The sequence below is a fragment of the Cydia pomonella genome, chromosome 5 (genome assembly GCF_033807575.1).
Source record: "Cydia pomonella isolate Wapato2018A chromosome 5, ilCydPomo1, whole genome shotgun sequence".
Taxonomy (NCBI): Eukaryota; Metazoa; Arthropoda; class Insecta; order Lepidoptera; family Tortricidae; genus Cydia; species Cydia pomonella.
In genome coordinates, this window is record NC_084707.1 from 24,612,679 (window position 1) to 24,630,804 (window position 18,126).

An 18,126-nucleotide genomic window follows, 5' to 3' on the forward strand; every position below is an offset into this window, starting at 1 on the left:
TATTCAATGTTGTAAATGTAAGACCACGTTATTGATAATGCGTGAAGTGGAGCATTCCGCAAGATGGACGATGGAGCGATTATGACAGGTACCGGGACAATTATAATTCAATAATCTTGGAACATGGAAAGTTTTTTTTATCCTACAACACCAACTACAAACAATATTAAATCATATTTACAAGCCATATGGTTTGTCTGAAGAAAGCAGTTACCGACGCCCGGGTATGTACTATACAAACGCATTCCCAACCTTTAAAATCTGCGTATATCTATACTGTTGTCCCTCTAGAAAACCTTGGCAGGAAGTTCCCTATCTACCCACATATGAGAGGCTAAAATGCATATGTACGCATATATGGTACTAAAAAATTTGCTACCGATATTTTTACAGCTGGTAGTGCTCGGCTCCTGGAGTATATTTAAGTATGAAACATTATAGGTTTTATGATGTTTTTTTGGAGAAAATTGGAAAACAAATTTGTTACGGTAAAAACACCCTGTTAATGACATAATTAAATGAAACCTCAGTGAACAGATTCTCGAACATCTTTTACCTAACACTTAACTGGCCACTTCACGTTGATAAATCTAATGACACGTTGATAATGATATTTAAGACTAACGATTGTTGAAATGACAGAAAGTGTCAAACACCTTGTCAGTTATATGCACATGATGATTATTTTTAGATAGAATTATGATATATTTTTTGTTTGGTGAATGAAAACAAAAAAATTTAAAGAAAAGTTTTCTTAATGTCTATTTAAAGTTGTTTTAATGTAAAGTACCTCTCTTTTGGATGTACAGTCAGCATCAAAAGTAGCGGATGAAACAACGCGCCAAAAGTATCTGATATTCCGGATAACTCTTCAAAACATAGATAAATTTCTAAAATTCGCGCTTAAAAGTATATCTTTTATACTCTTTGTTGTTCTATATTATAGACATCACTTTTTGTTAAGCTGTTACAGAATGGTAGATACTTATGAAACGTTATTTGATCCGCTACTTTTGATGCTGACTGTACTTTAAGGACATACCCGGGTCCGAACATCATTATTATCCAAATAAAAAAATCGGACAAGTGCGAGTTGAACTCTTCCACCGAGGGTTCCGTACTTTTTAATATTTGTTGTTATAGCGGCAACTGTCTAGCTATCACGATTCATGAGATACAGCCTGGTGACAGACGAACGGACAGCGGAGTTTTAGCAATAGGGTCCCGTTTTACCCTTTGGGTACGGAACCCTACAAAGAAGAAGATAGGGTACGCGGGCCATCTAAAGGCGCACTACATAGTGGAACAGCTCTGCTATACTCTAATAACGGTCATTAAAAAATCTCTACACTCCAGACGACACAGTTGCTGTGACCGGAATCGTTCGGGAGAATGATTAAGATAATAGATTAAATTAAAAAAGCGAAGCCAAGAGGTAAGTCTATTTATCAGAAAAAAACTTTTTTAAACTAAGTAATTGAAATAAAGCTTAGTAAGACTACTACGCAAGCTTTAGATGAATATGTAATATTCTATGCCAGTTAATCCTGGACATTCAATTAATGAACCGATTCAACTAATTTAATCCAAACTTAATTGGAATTCCATATAATCAGTACGCAATCCTCACGTAATAGATACGTGTGCTGGAGCATAAAGGGCATTTGATCCGATAGGTTTCTGATTTAATTCTAATAGGATATCAAATCGAACATTTTCCTACAAAAACATAATGATATGTATATGTATTTCATACAATTTTTTATTTTTTTTTATTCTTTGACATTTGGAGAACCTTTACACCTCCAAATCTTATTATTGTGTATTATTATTTTTCTCAGACCGTGGGGACCTTATACATCTCCAAACTTAATGTATTAACCGTGGAGACTATACGTCTCTGTCATATTGTATAATATACTTGACTTGGTACATACTAGTTATGTACAGAATGTAGCATTAGTTTATGAAACTGCTAGTTTAACAGTCCAGACGCGGTTTATTTATTTAGTATAAATTTTATTTTGACACTTGGAGAGACTTTACACCTCCAAATTTTATTAGTATTAGTACTCTGACATTGGGGACCTTTTACATCTCCAGATTTAATGTGTTTTTAACCATAGAGACTATACATCTCTATTGTATTGTATTAATTATTTATTTTAAGATTATTATAATGCAATGTTTACCCAGGTATTGGCTGTTGTATTTATAAATGTTGTTATGTATTTTTCATGTCACTATATGATGTTACTATAAATGTTGTATTGACTTGTAAAAGAGCCCTTGAGGCCTACTTGCAGAATAAATTTTTGAATTTTGAATTTTGAATTTTGAATTTTGATATTGTTATCAAAGAGCTCAAACTCACAAAACGATCTGTTGTTTTTCAGAATTCGTTACAATACCTCAGCTACACAAGTTATGAGTATAATTATTTTTTCTAACATTGGGAATCTATAAAATTACTAAATTCAGTAAATCTATCAGCTTGGCACCCCTGCACACAAATGTGTATGCATATGGTTTACAATGTGTGTACATATTGTAAACCATAACGACTTCATAAATCAGTGATCTCTTTAATAAATTAATAAATATTATAGGACATTCATACACAAATTGACTAAGTCCCACGGTAAGCTCAAGAAGGCTTGTCTTGTGGGTACTCAGGCAATGAAATATATAATATACAAATACTTAAATACATAGAAAACACCCATGAGTCAGGAACAAATACCCGTGCTCATCACACCAGAATCCAGGACCATCGGCGTCATAGGCAGGGTCACTACCCACTAGGCCAGACTGGTCGTCGGTATTTGTAGAATTTGATTTAATTTTAAATTTATTATAAAAATAATTACTCAGCTGCTGCATTTATTATATTCTTTTATAAATTAACATTTTATGGCCATGTGAAGAAAATCCCATGAGGTTTACTCATAGAATAAATATTTAGAATTTGCCCCCAAGCAAAAAGATTCTGGAATTTGCAGAACAGAGAATGATTAGGTACTTAAGTCTTATTTTGTAAGCCGAAATTCGCCTGAAGACATCGTTGTCTAAATTATGGAAGCATGAGTTCCACCTTCGAGCTACATATAATTCATTGCCATATATAATAATATGTGCGCATGTCTCGTCTCGTTAAAGTAACATCCCTAATTGGGTAATTCTTGTAACGTTGTCAAGTCATTATTCTGTCAGCGTACGGCATTTTAAAGCGGCAACCTAATTGAATCGGGTGAATTTCCCTTACAGCGCCGACCACAGCTGCAAGAACACGTCTTGTGCATGCATTCTGCATAGTTAAATAATACTAATTAGCGAGCACCTTTTAGGATGCACTAAAATACGTGGAGGAAACTCTTGATGAGGAGTGATTTTGGATTTTAAACCTTCTTACATTGAAATAGAGTGTAATCTACCTTGAATTTTCTTAGACTCTACAGAGGCTATTTCGACAATGACCTTTCGTCTACTCCGCTTCGCTATTTGATGCTAGGTATAATTGCTTTGACGGCCGTTCCAGTACGGTAAGGGTCGCTATTTTATCAGCATGAAACTGGATTAGAACTTCTAAAACAAAGTATCATTAGAAAAAGATTTTGCTTGGTAATTCTTCTCTCTACTCTTAGTTTAAGTAGTCTAGAACAAATTGACCGCACCAATCCACAAGCAGTAAAAATAAACACCTTTTTGCTAGCCATATATGTCAAATTTCCAGTCATATACCCGGATTTCTATTATCTCCCGCTCATACGACGTCACCCGTGTTAGGAAACACGCAAAGCACCCTTTAGGAGGATGAATGTGTTTATCAGAGGCTTAAAGACAGTAGACGCAGATATTCTATTTAGACAGGGCTGTTGTTCGCAAAACTTTTCACAGCTGCTTTATTTACTGACCAGAAATACTTTTATTACGGTTGTTTATTACGAATTTAGGAGTTAAACTAGAGAGAAGGATCTCATGTAAGAAGATTACAGTAAAACTGTAGGCATCTAATATTACTGGCAAAGTTCTCATACATTACGATCCCAGAAGAAAGGGCGAAGGCGATAATACCTATGTGATAATACTACTTAGAGCTACAATATAGCTCTCGAAGTAATGAACGAGCAAATGCAAGGTACTCGAAACCTCTATTGAGATTCAGGACTTCTCCGTACGAAAACTTATGAACATAATATATCTTTTGTGAGTAGATAAAAACAAGTTTTTTCCCGCAAAACTAAATACGCCTATCTATACTTACTAATAAATTAACGAAAAACGTGTCAAACAGTGGCAAATCTTGTGAGCAAAGACTTCAACTATGATTCTAATCCGCTTTTCCACACGAAAAAGAGGGATAAGCCAACAGCCGCTGCCAACCAGTTAAAGAATAGCCAGAAGTCTCGCAGGCCCAAATGGCCGGATAAAAACGTTGTCGCTGCCGCTGGTCCCTTCCATTATGCGCTCTCATTAACGGACTCCCGAGGGCTCCCGAATAGTACGGGAAATACAATATAGCGAGAAGGGCTCATGCTTTACGTTGTACGTTAAAATAATGATCTTTGCCTTTTAGCCACGGATGTTCGTACAGGTACTAATTTGCGGAATAATAATGTACGAGTAGGTATGAGGAACTTGGAATTTTTACCGACATTTTATCTGGTCTAAATATACAGGGTACGTAATTATTTAACAATGAGTACTTATTTCGTAAGATAATACCATGTAGTCAATGTTATATCCCTGGTGCTTCGAAAGGTGTATCTGCATACATTTCTCGAATAATTGTGTAACATACAATACAATACAATACAAATATACTTTATTGCACACCTCAATACAGAAACATACACACACATATAAACATACTAGCGGCCCTATTCGAAGAATGAAATACGACAACGATAAGTTCTGGTTTAGATAAGTTCTCATTTAGATATTGTTTGTATGTCGTATAATTGATAGAAGCAGCTCGATTCGGGCAACCAATGTCACTTTGACGTTAAAAATATCGTAGATACATCTTATTGGGATCACAGCGGAATCGAAATAAACGTAAATTTTGAGATTTCGTTTAGTTATCGATCTTTTAAATATCTTTCCAAGATCTTAAACGTGTCTTAATAATTCTTGGAATCGGGCCATAGATGTAGTGTGCACAGTTGAAATAAAAAAGTTTTTAATTTGTGCCTATGATATTACAGTCAAGTTTTTTTTACAATATATTTAAAGTGTTCTTCACTTCTTGTATATATCTATCGCATTTTACGTAAAAGTCAACCCTTAAAGGCATTTGTCGAGGATGCCAGTGCAAGTAACGAAGGCAACGGCACTTAAAAAGGCGACCGTAACGATGTCACCTCATAGTTCAGAGCTTTTACATAGTCAAAAAAAGAAAAGTAGTCAGGCCTGTTATGTACGGGTCATTTGACAGACTATCAAATGTACTTTTTGAGTAATAAGTAGTTGCTACATGTAAACAACTTTTTCACACAGGAGGAGTTTTGGCCGAAGAGTGTCATGTTTCGGCGGTTCCGTGGCCGGCTCCCTGACACAGCGGGGTTGCGACATGCATCGCGTGTTTTAGTTTTTAAGATATTTATATTGTATAATATGTATGCTAGTTTTAAGGTATTTATCTGTGGGTTATGGACATTGCCTGAAAATAAAGATTTTTCATTACATAATTTTCATGGAATAGGACAAAATGATCGTTAAGATGAATAAAGCTGGAAACTTGATTGTTTCCAGGTTTCCTTTAGGCAGAAAAGATTCTCAAAACCCCTCGGAGTTGTAAGCATTTACACGGAGGAGATACTTCATGTGTAAAGAGGAATGTATACTCAAGAGATATGCTGAAATTAGCCCAAGCGGTAACTTACCTAAGCACTCTGAGGCAGGCCGTCGTCGAAGCCGGCCAGGCTCGCCACCTCCACAAATTGCACCATCTAGTTCTGGGAGCAGATATGCTGGACCTTACCTAGGCACGCTCTCGCCTGCGGAGTAGACCTGCAGCAGAAAAGTCTGAGGCAAGCCGCCGTCGAAGCCAGCTAGGCACGCCACTTCCACTGATTCCGCCGTCTGATTCCATAGGGAGCAGTTGCGAGGTGGATGCGGTTTGCCTGTACAACAATGAATGAAATTTTCAACCTTTGAGAATTGGTTGAATAAGCTGTTAAAGTTTTGTCAGGTACAGTTACTGACAACCCTTTAGGTAAGGCTATTCATATTCCATAAGCACAGGATTTCTCTCATCATCATCATATCAGCCTTTTATATAGCTGAGCATAGGCCTCTCTTCCAGTACGCCACTTATTCCAGTCCTGAGCCAATCTCATCCAGAAGTGACCCGCAATCTTCCGAATGTCGTCCACCCAACGAGCCAACGGACGCCAGGCACTCCTTTATCTCATAGGAGTACATAAGTTTCGAGAGACTCGTGTTTGAGAGCCGAGTTTAAAGCTTTGACTTCCAGTTGGAAAGCATGCCTTACCAAGCGGTAGGGCATACTTTCAAGTATACTGTCAACCAAGTAGCTGCCAGTGTTTATAAATACAAAAAATATTCGCGGTTCCAATCAAAAACATGTTCATGATTTTAATTTGAGTAGCCTGGGACGCCTATAATTTAGATTGTAATTTCTTGTTACGAATCAGCTATGGATATGATACTATATGAAACCTCCGGAAATTGTTTATGGATACATATCCAATCAAAAACATGTTCATGATTTTAATTTGAGTAGCCTGGGACGCCTATAATTTAGATTGTAATTTCTTGTTACGAATCAGCTATGGATATGATACTATATGAAACCTCCGGAAATTGTTTATGGATACATGGCAGTTGTTTAGCCGCCCATACATCAAAACTTACCAAGAAAAAAAGCAATTTTGACTTGTGAAAATAAATATTTAAAATAGAATAAATAGAATGTAGGCCATTTTTATTGTAAAGGCCACTGGGCGGCTAGAGATTAAGGCTCTTAAAACACTATAAATAAATTGGCTTACCAGCTGCTACCATTTGGAAGACACAGGGTGCGAGCTGCGAGCCCACTTCGTTGGAAGCCGAGCAGGATAATGTGCCATAGTCCAAGTCAGCCACTGGCGTATATCTATACACACAAAGTTTCAGATATATTGGACACACAACTAGACACGTGTTAGTATGTTTATTGTTTAGGAGTTATCTTTACCTGTAAGTGAGTAGAGAACACAGAAGAATAAAACCATGGGGAACAGATCTAAAATCACACAGAAGATGAACTACTTCTAGAACATTAGGCTCAACTATCCATTATTTTAAGGAAGAGTGGGATCTCTTGGTTTCTTATTCATACTAGATTTTTTAAATTACCTATACATCTGTACTACGTTTTTAAAATAATTTCTTATAGTTCGATATAAACTCGCTAGAAGAAAACATTGTTCATCATTTTGTTTTAAGCAGATTTAATACCTTACAAAAAACATAAATTCATGAAAATCAAGAGGAATGGGTTTCTTTTTCTGACCGGACTCAAAACTCATGCTAGCAGGTTTGAGGTCAGTGTGACGAAGACCTATGTAAGATAAGGGAGGACCGCCTACAACCTTTTCTTTTTTACCTTTCGTCGCTTTTAAATCTTGTAGGTACACATTCTCCACTTACAGAGGATTGGTAGATCAGAAGGATTAAAGTTCTTCCTTTCTGACTGTGTTTGAGCGACGTACTTATACAAATATAATATTCCTTGCAATAAATTTTATAGATCGTATTATTCACGAAGACGCTTGCCTTGACTCGTATTGTAATGTTATTAAAGGTTAGATTTGGCAAATCTGCGAGTCATCGTGTATGACACTAACTATATATATTCCGGTCCCCTCGTCAAGGGAATCACTGGTGTTCAATGGTATGAGCTTACTTGAGGCTACTAGCGCTGCCGTTGGACGTGTACCGGTCGGCAGCCACATCTATGGTCTCGCCCGAGTTGTTGAACTTCCACTTGAAAACAGCTGCCGGTGGGTCTGCGTCGACCTCGCACACGATGACTACGGCCTCGCCCCGCGCCGCGCCGACCACGGACACGCCGGAGGGTGAGCCCGCGCCGGTGCGACATGATGGTGCATCTGAGGACATAAATACAATTAGAACGTGGTTCGGTGATCGAATCAAGTGGAATTTTAAATGGTTGAACTAAGTGGATGTAAGTTTCGGACGACGTGGCCGTAGGGGTTCATACATATAAGCGTGTTTAGTACTAATACATTCGAGATTTCGAAGATGATCGGGAAGATATTTTTAATATACATACGAGTATAAATATCTAAACGATTGCTATTATAGCTAATATTAATCCCTACTTATATTAAAACTATAATCGTTTACCTAAATCTTATTATCTTTTAAATATTCTTCTTTGACTTGACCCCCATCTCAAGGATCAACAAGAAGAATCAAACATTCATATTTTCTTTTCATTATATGTATTATTTTATTGTACTGCTTGATATTTTTATTATAAGCATATGCAAATATACGTAGGTATTCTATTTTCGTATCTTCTGCAAACATTTTTTTAAGTACTCAGCTAACTATAGGTACTTATGAGTTGACTGCTTAAGTCCCAGATTTGTTGAAGTTTACTTTCAGCAAAGCTCCAGAGATTTTCGTACACGTCGTAAAAGATCCGGAAATAGTACGAGTATTACTATGTTGGAAAAAATCATGATATCTTGTATCTTAATTATTTTACCGAATTCCTAAAGCACTTATATGTTTTCAAGCAAAAGTTTTTACGCAATTTGTTCGATAAATGGTTACCCTCATTTTAAAGTTACTTTTATACAGATTCATATCAACAAAGAATTTTGTTATGGAATTGGTTGTGGATGTAGTGAAATTTTTGGCAAAATCACCAAACCGACCGCTTATACGGTAAGTTGGAAAATATATCAATCAATCAATTCTAAGTCCAGGGTATGCTGTAATATAAAATGTGTATGTAATATAAAATGTTAAGTCCAGGGTATGCTGTCTTAATAGCAGCAGTGCACATATATATATAGTCCTCCTCATCGTTTTCGATGACGGCGACTCCAAATAAACACATTATGGAGGTTGTCTAGCATGAGCCCTAATGTGGCTGGCCAGGCCGAACTTGCTCTTAAATACTCTATTGCACGCGTGACAATAAAGTTGGCCAGCTGCGTTGAACGTGTACACGTAGGAGGGCTTAGGTCTCTCACACGTGCACATATACTAGTAAGAATGAAATAAAATGTTTGCTGCATTGCATGTTTTGGATAAATGAACATGAGAAGAAACGCCAGAATTTTAAATTACATCGGGCTGTTGTTCTACCGAGGTTCCAATGGACTGGAAATAATGTGGATTATAACCAATACTATTGATTGATTAATCTCATTTCCGTTCGTCTCCGCGTCAGTGGAAAGAGATCCTTATCGGTGCTTGATAAACGCCAGTACCCACCCCAATACAATTCCCGTGCAATTGTGCCCCCTTTGAACTCTTTGAAGAGTTGCCGGTCGGTCCCGACTCGCAGACTTTGATCAAGTGCGAGTGCCGCGACACATATAGTGATAAATTAATCGCGATTAACATCAACCCGACCCACACACCGTATTTTACTTCATTGTAAGGAATCAATTCCCTCCGGTTTGAATGTCGGCATCATTACCAAGTTGTGTCTAATAAACGCGTTCTCGACATCACTTGGGTGTGATTAAAGCGAAAATATTCAAATTACGAGGAGCGCTCAAAGAAGCTCATTGTACGGACGAATTACGCTTGAAACAAAACATTCCTCACTGTTGAAGACATCGTTTGAGGAGTCGGGTCAGTCACGTAGCTCGCTCTCTTTAAGTGAACGGTGACACCGAGTGTATCGTGCATTAAGCGATGCGATCTTCCACGGTACGTGTGTGAGACGAGAATAGTAATCTAATAAGGAAAAGTAGCACATCTTTAGGTAATTGTTTAGTTACAAATTTTGACATCAAAGCTAGCCCAAGGTGTGGTTGGACCGGGCCGATACAGCATCGCACTTGGTATATCTATATAATTTTAAATAGATTTAGTCTTGCCGTATAAGTTTTCTTATTTAACCGTTTGTCCATTCTGTATGTTATGTTAAGCTGATGTCTCTCTTCTTTTTGTCTGTTACCAGCCGTGATTCTTCTCACTTGATACATCGGAAGATTAGCGCTTGAAGTCGCCAGCAACATGCTGAGATGAGGCCATTTTGAGGCACTTTGTTCTTTCTATGTTTAGTTATATGTAAATTGTCTCGTTTGTGTTTACGAATAATTTATTTTTATTCTATTGAAATTAACTACATTTGGCTGCACGAATTTTCAATGTCTATTTGCGAATTCTTCTGTTGAGTTTTTTATTATTTGTGAGGAATGGGTGCAGGCGATGGAAACACTCCAAATGTGTCTACGAACATACATCTGAACTATGCCGAGGAACTTAACTCTCAACCGAAAGCAATGGATGGCCGTAGTGAGAGACGCATTTGTGTCTATGTCATGTACCTTTGGAGAGGTCTTACCTATTTTACTCTGTCACAAAGGTTGCGAGGCATTCACGACGTACCCTACATATCGCATCGCGCTTGGGTGAGTCCGTGACAGGAGGAAAAATGCTTCCTTGAAGTCGAGCGGCATTGTTTTATCAGAGCCTTTAAAATTGACACGAGGCATGAATCGTGTTCAGCAACGCGTCATAATTGTAGATGTATTGTTGCGTGTCGACATCACACAAAAATGCCAACCCAAAGTTTGATAATAAAAAATGAATCACAGAAATAACCACTTCGATACGCCGGCACCAACTTCCCCGAAACAATTTAAAATGCAAAAGGAGCCGACGATTGTAACAATTAATTTGAAGATCTCGTTTAATATTGATGCAAGGTCGGAACGGCCGTTGGCAAGCCTACATATTAAATTGTAATTGAGCACGATGGGTGAGCGTCCCGGGAAGAACGGAAAACTATGGCCACCGCTAATTGCCTTTAGAAGCAAGCGTCGAGCGCTCACTTTGTTGTTGACCCAAATTCAACCAGCTACGAAATTCACGCGAAAATGCTGCGTAGATGTTGAAATTGATTCAAGTATGTTGATATACGCTTAACGGTTCAAGAATTTATCCCAAAATTGTTAGAGAAATCGAAGTCAAACATTCCAAATTGAGGGCCCTTCGAAATATGCAAATCGGTAGTCTCACAGCTACCCACTAATTGTATGTAGGACACGACACCCCCTTACATGAGCGCGCGGAAACTTCCCGTCGCAATAGAAAGTAATTAAAGGGCAATAAGTAGCCGTAAAGAGTGCACGGAACGCGGCGATGCGATAAAAACGGCCCGTAATGGCCAATCGTCTCTCCGAGTAACTTCATTACAAAACAATTCGCCAAGCAACAACAATTTATTACCGCATCCCGTAATGCGCCATTAAATGTGCCGTCTTGTTGTGACGGTACACACCTGCGGCGACTCTTATTTAATTTATATCCATTATTTCTCTTCGGTGCTTAATCACCGCCACCAAATCCGCTTTCTAATTGACCATTGTTTAGAAATCCTTTCAGATATTTTAAGCGGTGCCAGGTACAATTTAAAGTCTTTCCCCACCGATTGCTCTATTGTTATGACTCGCCTAAAATGTTGAGCGTATCGGGCGCGTGAACGATCGCTTAATTCGAATAAAAAAGGCAAGAACTCCATTTAGTCTTAAATCGCTAAGCAACGAAGTCGAGTCGTTGTTTTTTTTTTCAGACGGCAAACGTCGGGGAAAAACAATTAGAGGAAAGTTTGCTGGAGGCATTTCTGGGTGTGGGGGAGACGTAAGTTAGAATCTGAGTTGGGTAAAGCCGTATGTGATTATGGGAGTCATGTGGAGATGCGACTTTTTGGCTTGAGGTTAGTGATAGAGACCCGTGCCACGTGGCCCGCGAGGCGCTATACTGCGGTTGGTGCGATTAATGAATTGGGCGCATTTGAGCGACTCAGGGCTGAGCGGTAATGAGCGCTGCTCACGAGTTAAGGATGGCTCATATTACACCGACGTCTTTCTGGGTTAAGTCCGTGTCACACTGGCCCATTTTGCAGTTTTAATTTTGGAATTTACACACAGTACTTGTCTGAGTAGCGAATGGCTACCGAGCTATAATTGACCAAACGAGTGCAAAGGTGTCTATTTCAACTTGAACAAAAATGCTTGTGTATCTCCTCGACAGGTCGCATTTGTTAATCGTTTCTCGCCGTTTTGAGTACAGTTTAGATAACTATACACATCTATGGGGGTTCGGGAGGTCTACAAATTAGTATCATTTAATCGCCCTAAAAATGTACAATACATATTGCTGACATTCTCGAACAGAACCGAGCATTACAGAGCCGCTAGTTAATAGCAAGGCAAAGCTTGTTGCAGTAGACAGCATGTTAGACTATTTAGGATGCAGCGGACTACAGTAAATACTTAAATTATGATGAATTTGTACTCACATTTAACACGAAAGTGTAGCTCATTCGAGACCGTCTCGCCCTCCGCGTTGAGCGCGGAGCAAGCATAGCGTCCCGAGGAATGCCTCGTAACTTTCTGTAGCACGAGACTCTGGTTGCTGTGGAATACGCGCGCTGACGCGTTGTGCGCTAAAGGCCGGTCCTGTTAACAAAAGAGTTCGGTTGAAGGAATGAACATTTTTACAAGCAAGGACCATAGAATTTTCGTGGGTAGTGAGGATTGGGATACGACGCCAGCAATCCCTTATTCACGCGGAGCTATGTATGCTCAGTGCTTTTCTCAACAAATGTGGGGAACTATTACCTAAAATCCATTATTTACAACCTAAATGTTTTAGGTACTTAAGGCCAGCAGCCAGCAATTTTGTATGAAAATCCATTGCCCACCATTTTATTAAAGCACTTGATGTTTCACAGCCTATTATCACGAATATAAAGAAAATGTTTTAAACGCTATAAGAAACAAATAAAATGACAGCTAAAGGAATTTTTAGGTAGGTACAGTCAGCGTCAAATACTTTGTAGCAACCAAAGTAGCCAAATAGTTCGGTACACTCTATATTTAGTATGGTGTACCGAACTATTTGGCCACTTTGACTGCTACAAAGTATTTGACGCTGACTGTACTTACATAGATACTATCTACTGCTTAACCAACTTTTATTTGTGAGATCCCAATGAGTTCACTTTTTGCCATATTTTGTGGTTTTATGTAAATTATTAAAGTATAAAATAAAATATGAGCTATAATAGGTACCATTGCTTCAGGCCTAATCGTTTACATCTGTTAGACCTAAAATATTCTAGATATTAAACAAAAACAATTACTGCGCTGAAAATATGGGAACATTAAGAATCACCACTCATCGCAAATGAAACCTCCACGCCCGACCATTTGGAATCAAATTACTTTGTACCCTAGCGTGTTAAATAAAAACCTAAATGTCCTTATAAAAGGGGGGCGATTACTAGATGTACAAAAGGCCCTCCCATTATTTTCTCGCCGGGCCCCACTTCAATGGACAATAAAGGTAGTCGTTATATTCTGAAAAATATTACTCGTTTCGTCGTTTCTTAACAAAAGGTTTTGGACATGCACGCGCGTGGCCCCTAGCGAGAAGTCCTAGGTAAACAATACCGAATACGTGATTTGGACAATATAAACAAACGGGACCTGCATATAGTGATAAAAAGAAGAACCCCTTTTTATTTTGGGTTCAAAAATAAAGTACCCGTTAAGAAAACCGGGAATCAATAACAAATTTTATCTCATGATATCTCGCTCTCAAATAATGTTGCCGTATACATTTATTAGATGTATTTAGTTTGTAATTTTATTTTCTTTGTTTCTAGATTTATATGTAACGGAGAATTCGAAATAAAGACGAGCATTCGCCTCTAATGTTCTTTAGCTTTTGGTTTTAAGGTAAACAGTACGGTAAGTTAGAAAAGTGTATTTGTGTAGTTTTAAAAGCATTATATATATACGTGTTAGTTTGTATAATTATTGACCTATGAACATTAGACTTAGTATTTAATTTTGGAATATTTTCTTTTCACACTGCACCCACCTAAGCAAAGTTCTGTTTCGCCCAGCAGTGGTTGACTGGTAGAGAATGCCTCAAGGCATTAAGTCCGTCTATTGTACGTTATACTTGTATTTGTGCAATAAAGTTTAAAATAAATAAATAAAAGTTTTAGGCTAACTATTCGATATAACGATTCCACGGTCGCTGCCTTAAAAGTCTCTCAATTGGTTAAGTTTTGGAGTAACTGACGGGCTCCGTTTCCAGGAAGAGGAGCTAGTAGTAAACCTTTCGCATGACCGAGGGAGTCAAAGTCGTCTAACTACAACTGGTATTTAATAACACGCTACCATATTTGCCGCCTCTGCTGACCAGTAGCCCGGTTCTGATAAAAAAAATTGATACAATTTTGATCTTATTTTGATATGACCTTGAAGATCACTATCGCTGATTGGTGCGTGCAAAAGTCGTCAGATGCGTGCCAATCACCAAGACCGATCGCTAAGGTCGTGTCAAACCCATTTCAAAACTATGACAATTAGAATCGACCTCCAGTCCCAGTCTGTTCGTGCAATTTCGGTGCCGTCGCATGAAATTCTAGGGCCACTTATGTGGTTTGTTTGAATACGCACACCAATATGGGCCCCGAGGGGGAAGAGGGTTAGGTACGAGTACATGAGAGTGGCTTAACGAAGGATACGAAATTTCATTTCTACTAATGAAGTCGCACGGTACAAACAGAAAGCATTTACGCCCAATGACGCTGTTGTTTCGAAAGGGAAAGAAAATTGAAACGCTTTAAAGCCGGAGGAAGGGGGGCATTAAAATTTAAAATACATCACGGTATTCGCTTTGTTCTTAATCGGTGGAGAAATATCGGAAAAATGTGATTTCTGGTTGATCTGAAAATTGAGGATTGCTTTAAAATGTTTTATTGAGAAAATGAAGTGGAACTATCGAATTTAAGCGTTTTTACCTTACATGCTAAGGAAAAGTCTTCGGGTAGGTATATTTAGCCTGTTGGCCAAATTATTTGGAATATTTTAACGAACAAGATGCTGATAATAGGCCACCTGCCTCTAGTACTTCCATGGGTATTTTACGTGTACTAACTTCCGCCTGACGACTACCAGGTAATGTGTTCAAATTTTATAATCATCTGACTTTTTAACCAAGACATTATTGGGTTAGCCATTTAAAGTCTTTGGATAGGTTCACATGGCGTTAATTTTTCCCGTAGCTTTTCCGGTATTTCACTACGTAACGGTATTCGATATAATCCCGTATACGGTATAAATTAACGCCGTTTTTTTTATGATACAGGAGACAAACGAGCAAACGGATCACCTGATGGTAAGCGATTACCACCGCCCATTAACACCTGTAACACCAGAGGGGTTGTAAGTGCGTGACCGGCCTTTAAGATGGGAGTACGCTCTTTTCTTGAAGGTTTAAGTGTTAACCTAGCCTTTGTTTACTTATACGAGATATTCTTTTTTTTGTCATCACACCGGCCTGTTTGCCTGTTGTCTTTGAACAATTAATTCCTTCGAGGCAAATACAGATACACTTTAAATTTTGTATTTCACAAACTTGGTTCAAACTTTCCTAAAAACACAATTCAGAATTAGTAGTCAACTATTATAGCGGTTATAATGAGTATGTCACATGTGTGTGTGTGTGTGTGTGTGTATATGTGTGTGTGTGTGTGTGTGTGGAAGTCGTACTGGGTCAGGTTTTCCATCATAAGAAGAATCGGGATTATATACCCATATTCATAAAACTTAAAGAGCCTCGGTGAGTGCGGACTTCTGGTCGAAGGGTGTGGTATTTTGGCGGTTCTGTGGGAATCTGCCAAAACCTACACGGCAACAGAAAACTGTGAAGCTGATATGATTTTTTAGCTTATAACTTATTTATTCTATATATGTTAGTTTGTAAGGTACCTATCTAAGGGCCTTAGTTGTCTGAAACTAAACGATATTTGGGTTTGGTATGATTTATTTAATCCTTTCCTTTCTTACAAATACATATGTAATTATGATAGAGTAGAACAAACGATTATACCTTGTTGAGAATTGTAGCACTCTTATGAATAACGTTATAAGTCTATTCACCAGCCTAATGGGTATTATGAGCTTCATGCACCTCTTCAAATTACTCCTCTTCGTTTTCTTCTAGCCTAGCCTAGAGCCAGGGTCCGCTTTCCTAGTTAATCATTTCCACTTTACTCGGTCTTCGGCATCCTCAGGTGTGAGATTGTTCACTTCGATCCGCGCTATCACGACGTTCAGCCAGTGCTTCTTAGGCCTACCGCGGCCGCGTGATCTAGGGCCTTGAATAGTGAGGTATCTACTTCCCACGTATGTACTGCGCAGACCAGGTCATACCATCGGAGGTGACTTTCCTGCAGCTTATCCGGTACGTCACGGATTCCGAGGCTGCCACGGATGTGTTCGTTACGCATGCGATCTAATCGCGTAGCGACACACATCGGCGACGTGAAGCTGCTAAATATGTCTTCCGAGGACAGGCCAGATCTCGCTACCATATAGTAGGACTGGGTGGACGATGTTCTTGTACACAAGGCTCTTTAGCTTCACCGGTATTCTGGGGTCGTAGACACGAACCAAAGGTATTTGCATTTATTCGTTTTCATGTCGAAATCGTCTTCGACCTTCTCAGGTAGTAAGGTCATAAGTAGGTATATAAGTACATATTAACGTAAATTGTAATATAAGAGTGATTAACATATAAAAAAGTTTACTTTTCTAAAAATGTTACTGATGTAATGTTTAATGTTTTATCGTATGTAGGTTTGATAATAGTAGTTTGTTGTCTCTATTTGGAAGGAATCGAAAATGATCCTAAACATAATAAATTAACTTTACTAATTTATGCGGAATTATAAACAAATCGAAGTAATCCGTTTTATCGACTTCCAGGTAATTGTTGTAATATAGATTCGAAGTATCGAGATGAATAATAATAATATTAATGTGTAGAGAAAGGTTATATTAATTAAAGAAAAAGAATTTAATGCTTAATCATAGTGGTACAAATATTTGTATATTAGTGTATTATTGTGTTCTATATTTCACTTTTTATATCGTTTCGCTAATTTCTTTCATCTTCACAATCGTTCGACATTTTACATCTTCCTGCATTGATCATTTTCATATACCTATATTTATTCTATGTTAAACATTCCAAGTTCGAAGGTGTACTCATTAAAAACGGAAGATGGCCGAAGGCATCATCCCTAAACAATTAGCGCGCCAGACCTTTTTTAACGAGAGCTTGTCAGCCCGAACCCGGAATAAAACATTAACACAAATGAGAAACAATCGTACCCTCTATTACCAGCACTGCCCCAAAATCTCTTAAAAGTTTAACGCTCGTAAAAATAAACAAATATTGCTGAAAGTACCGACAGTAAAGCTGCTAAGCAAATGTCATTAATGTTAAATCGCTACTTCTGCATGTGTACTAGCTGCTCTCGACTCTGAAAGAGACGAAATTCGGATAGCGCACACATACGCAAGGCTGAGTATTTACCAGAGTTGCGCTAGGTTGTGAAGCGAGAAGAGTACATAGGTATATAATTATCATTTCAAATTGTAATACAAGGTGGATTTTTTAAATGCGGCACTGACGATAGCTACCAGATTCCATGCTGCTACACTATTTTTTGCTTAACGCGTAGTGCTAAAGTAGAGTAATCGGGTAGCAAGCTGAAAAGTGTCTGATTAAATATTGTTGTAACTTGCGACGTCATTCAGATATCCTGGTCACGACACCAAAATTGTAGCTGCATTTAAAATTTTGATCATCGCACCAAAAACGAAAAGCAAGCCTCAAAATATTCTAATTAAATTTTTTGCACTTGTTTTTGATGGTGCTTTTGGTATTTCAAGAACTACAAAAAACCACCGGTAATATTTTAGGAACACAAACTAGATATTATGCAACTAACTACATATTCGAATTCTGCACAACTTTACTGTACACGAAGGAACATCGGCGATTGCGCTTCGCCGTCGCTCAAACACAGAGCGG

The 18,126-nt window shown here is 38.2% G+C and overlaps 1 protein-coding gene across 1 annotated transcript in view; it reads right to left on the reverse strand.

Moving 5' to 3' along the window:
- The window catches only part of LOC133518145 (nephrin), a 732,429-nt gene that overhangs the window by 77,188 nt on the left and 637,115 nt on the right, over positions 1–18,126 (reverse strand). Inside the window, exons 10-13 of the mRNA XM_061851736.1 lie at positions 12,524–12,683; positions 7,913–8,117; positions 7,017–7,120; positions 5,984–6,125 (exon numbers count right to left, since the gene is read on the reverse strand). Coding sequence (XP_061707720.1) covers positions 5,984–6,125; positions 7,017–7,120; positions 7,913–8,117; positions 12,524–12,683 — 611 coding nt within the window. The remainder of the gene's footprint in view (positions 1–5,983; positions 6,126–7,016; positions 7,121–7,912; positions 8,118–12,523; positions 12,684–18,126) is intronic.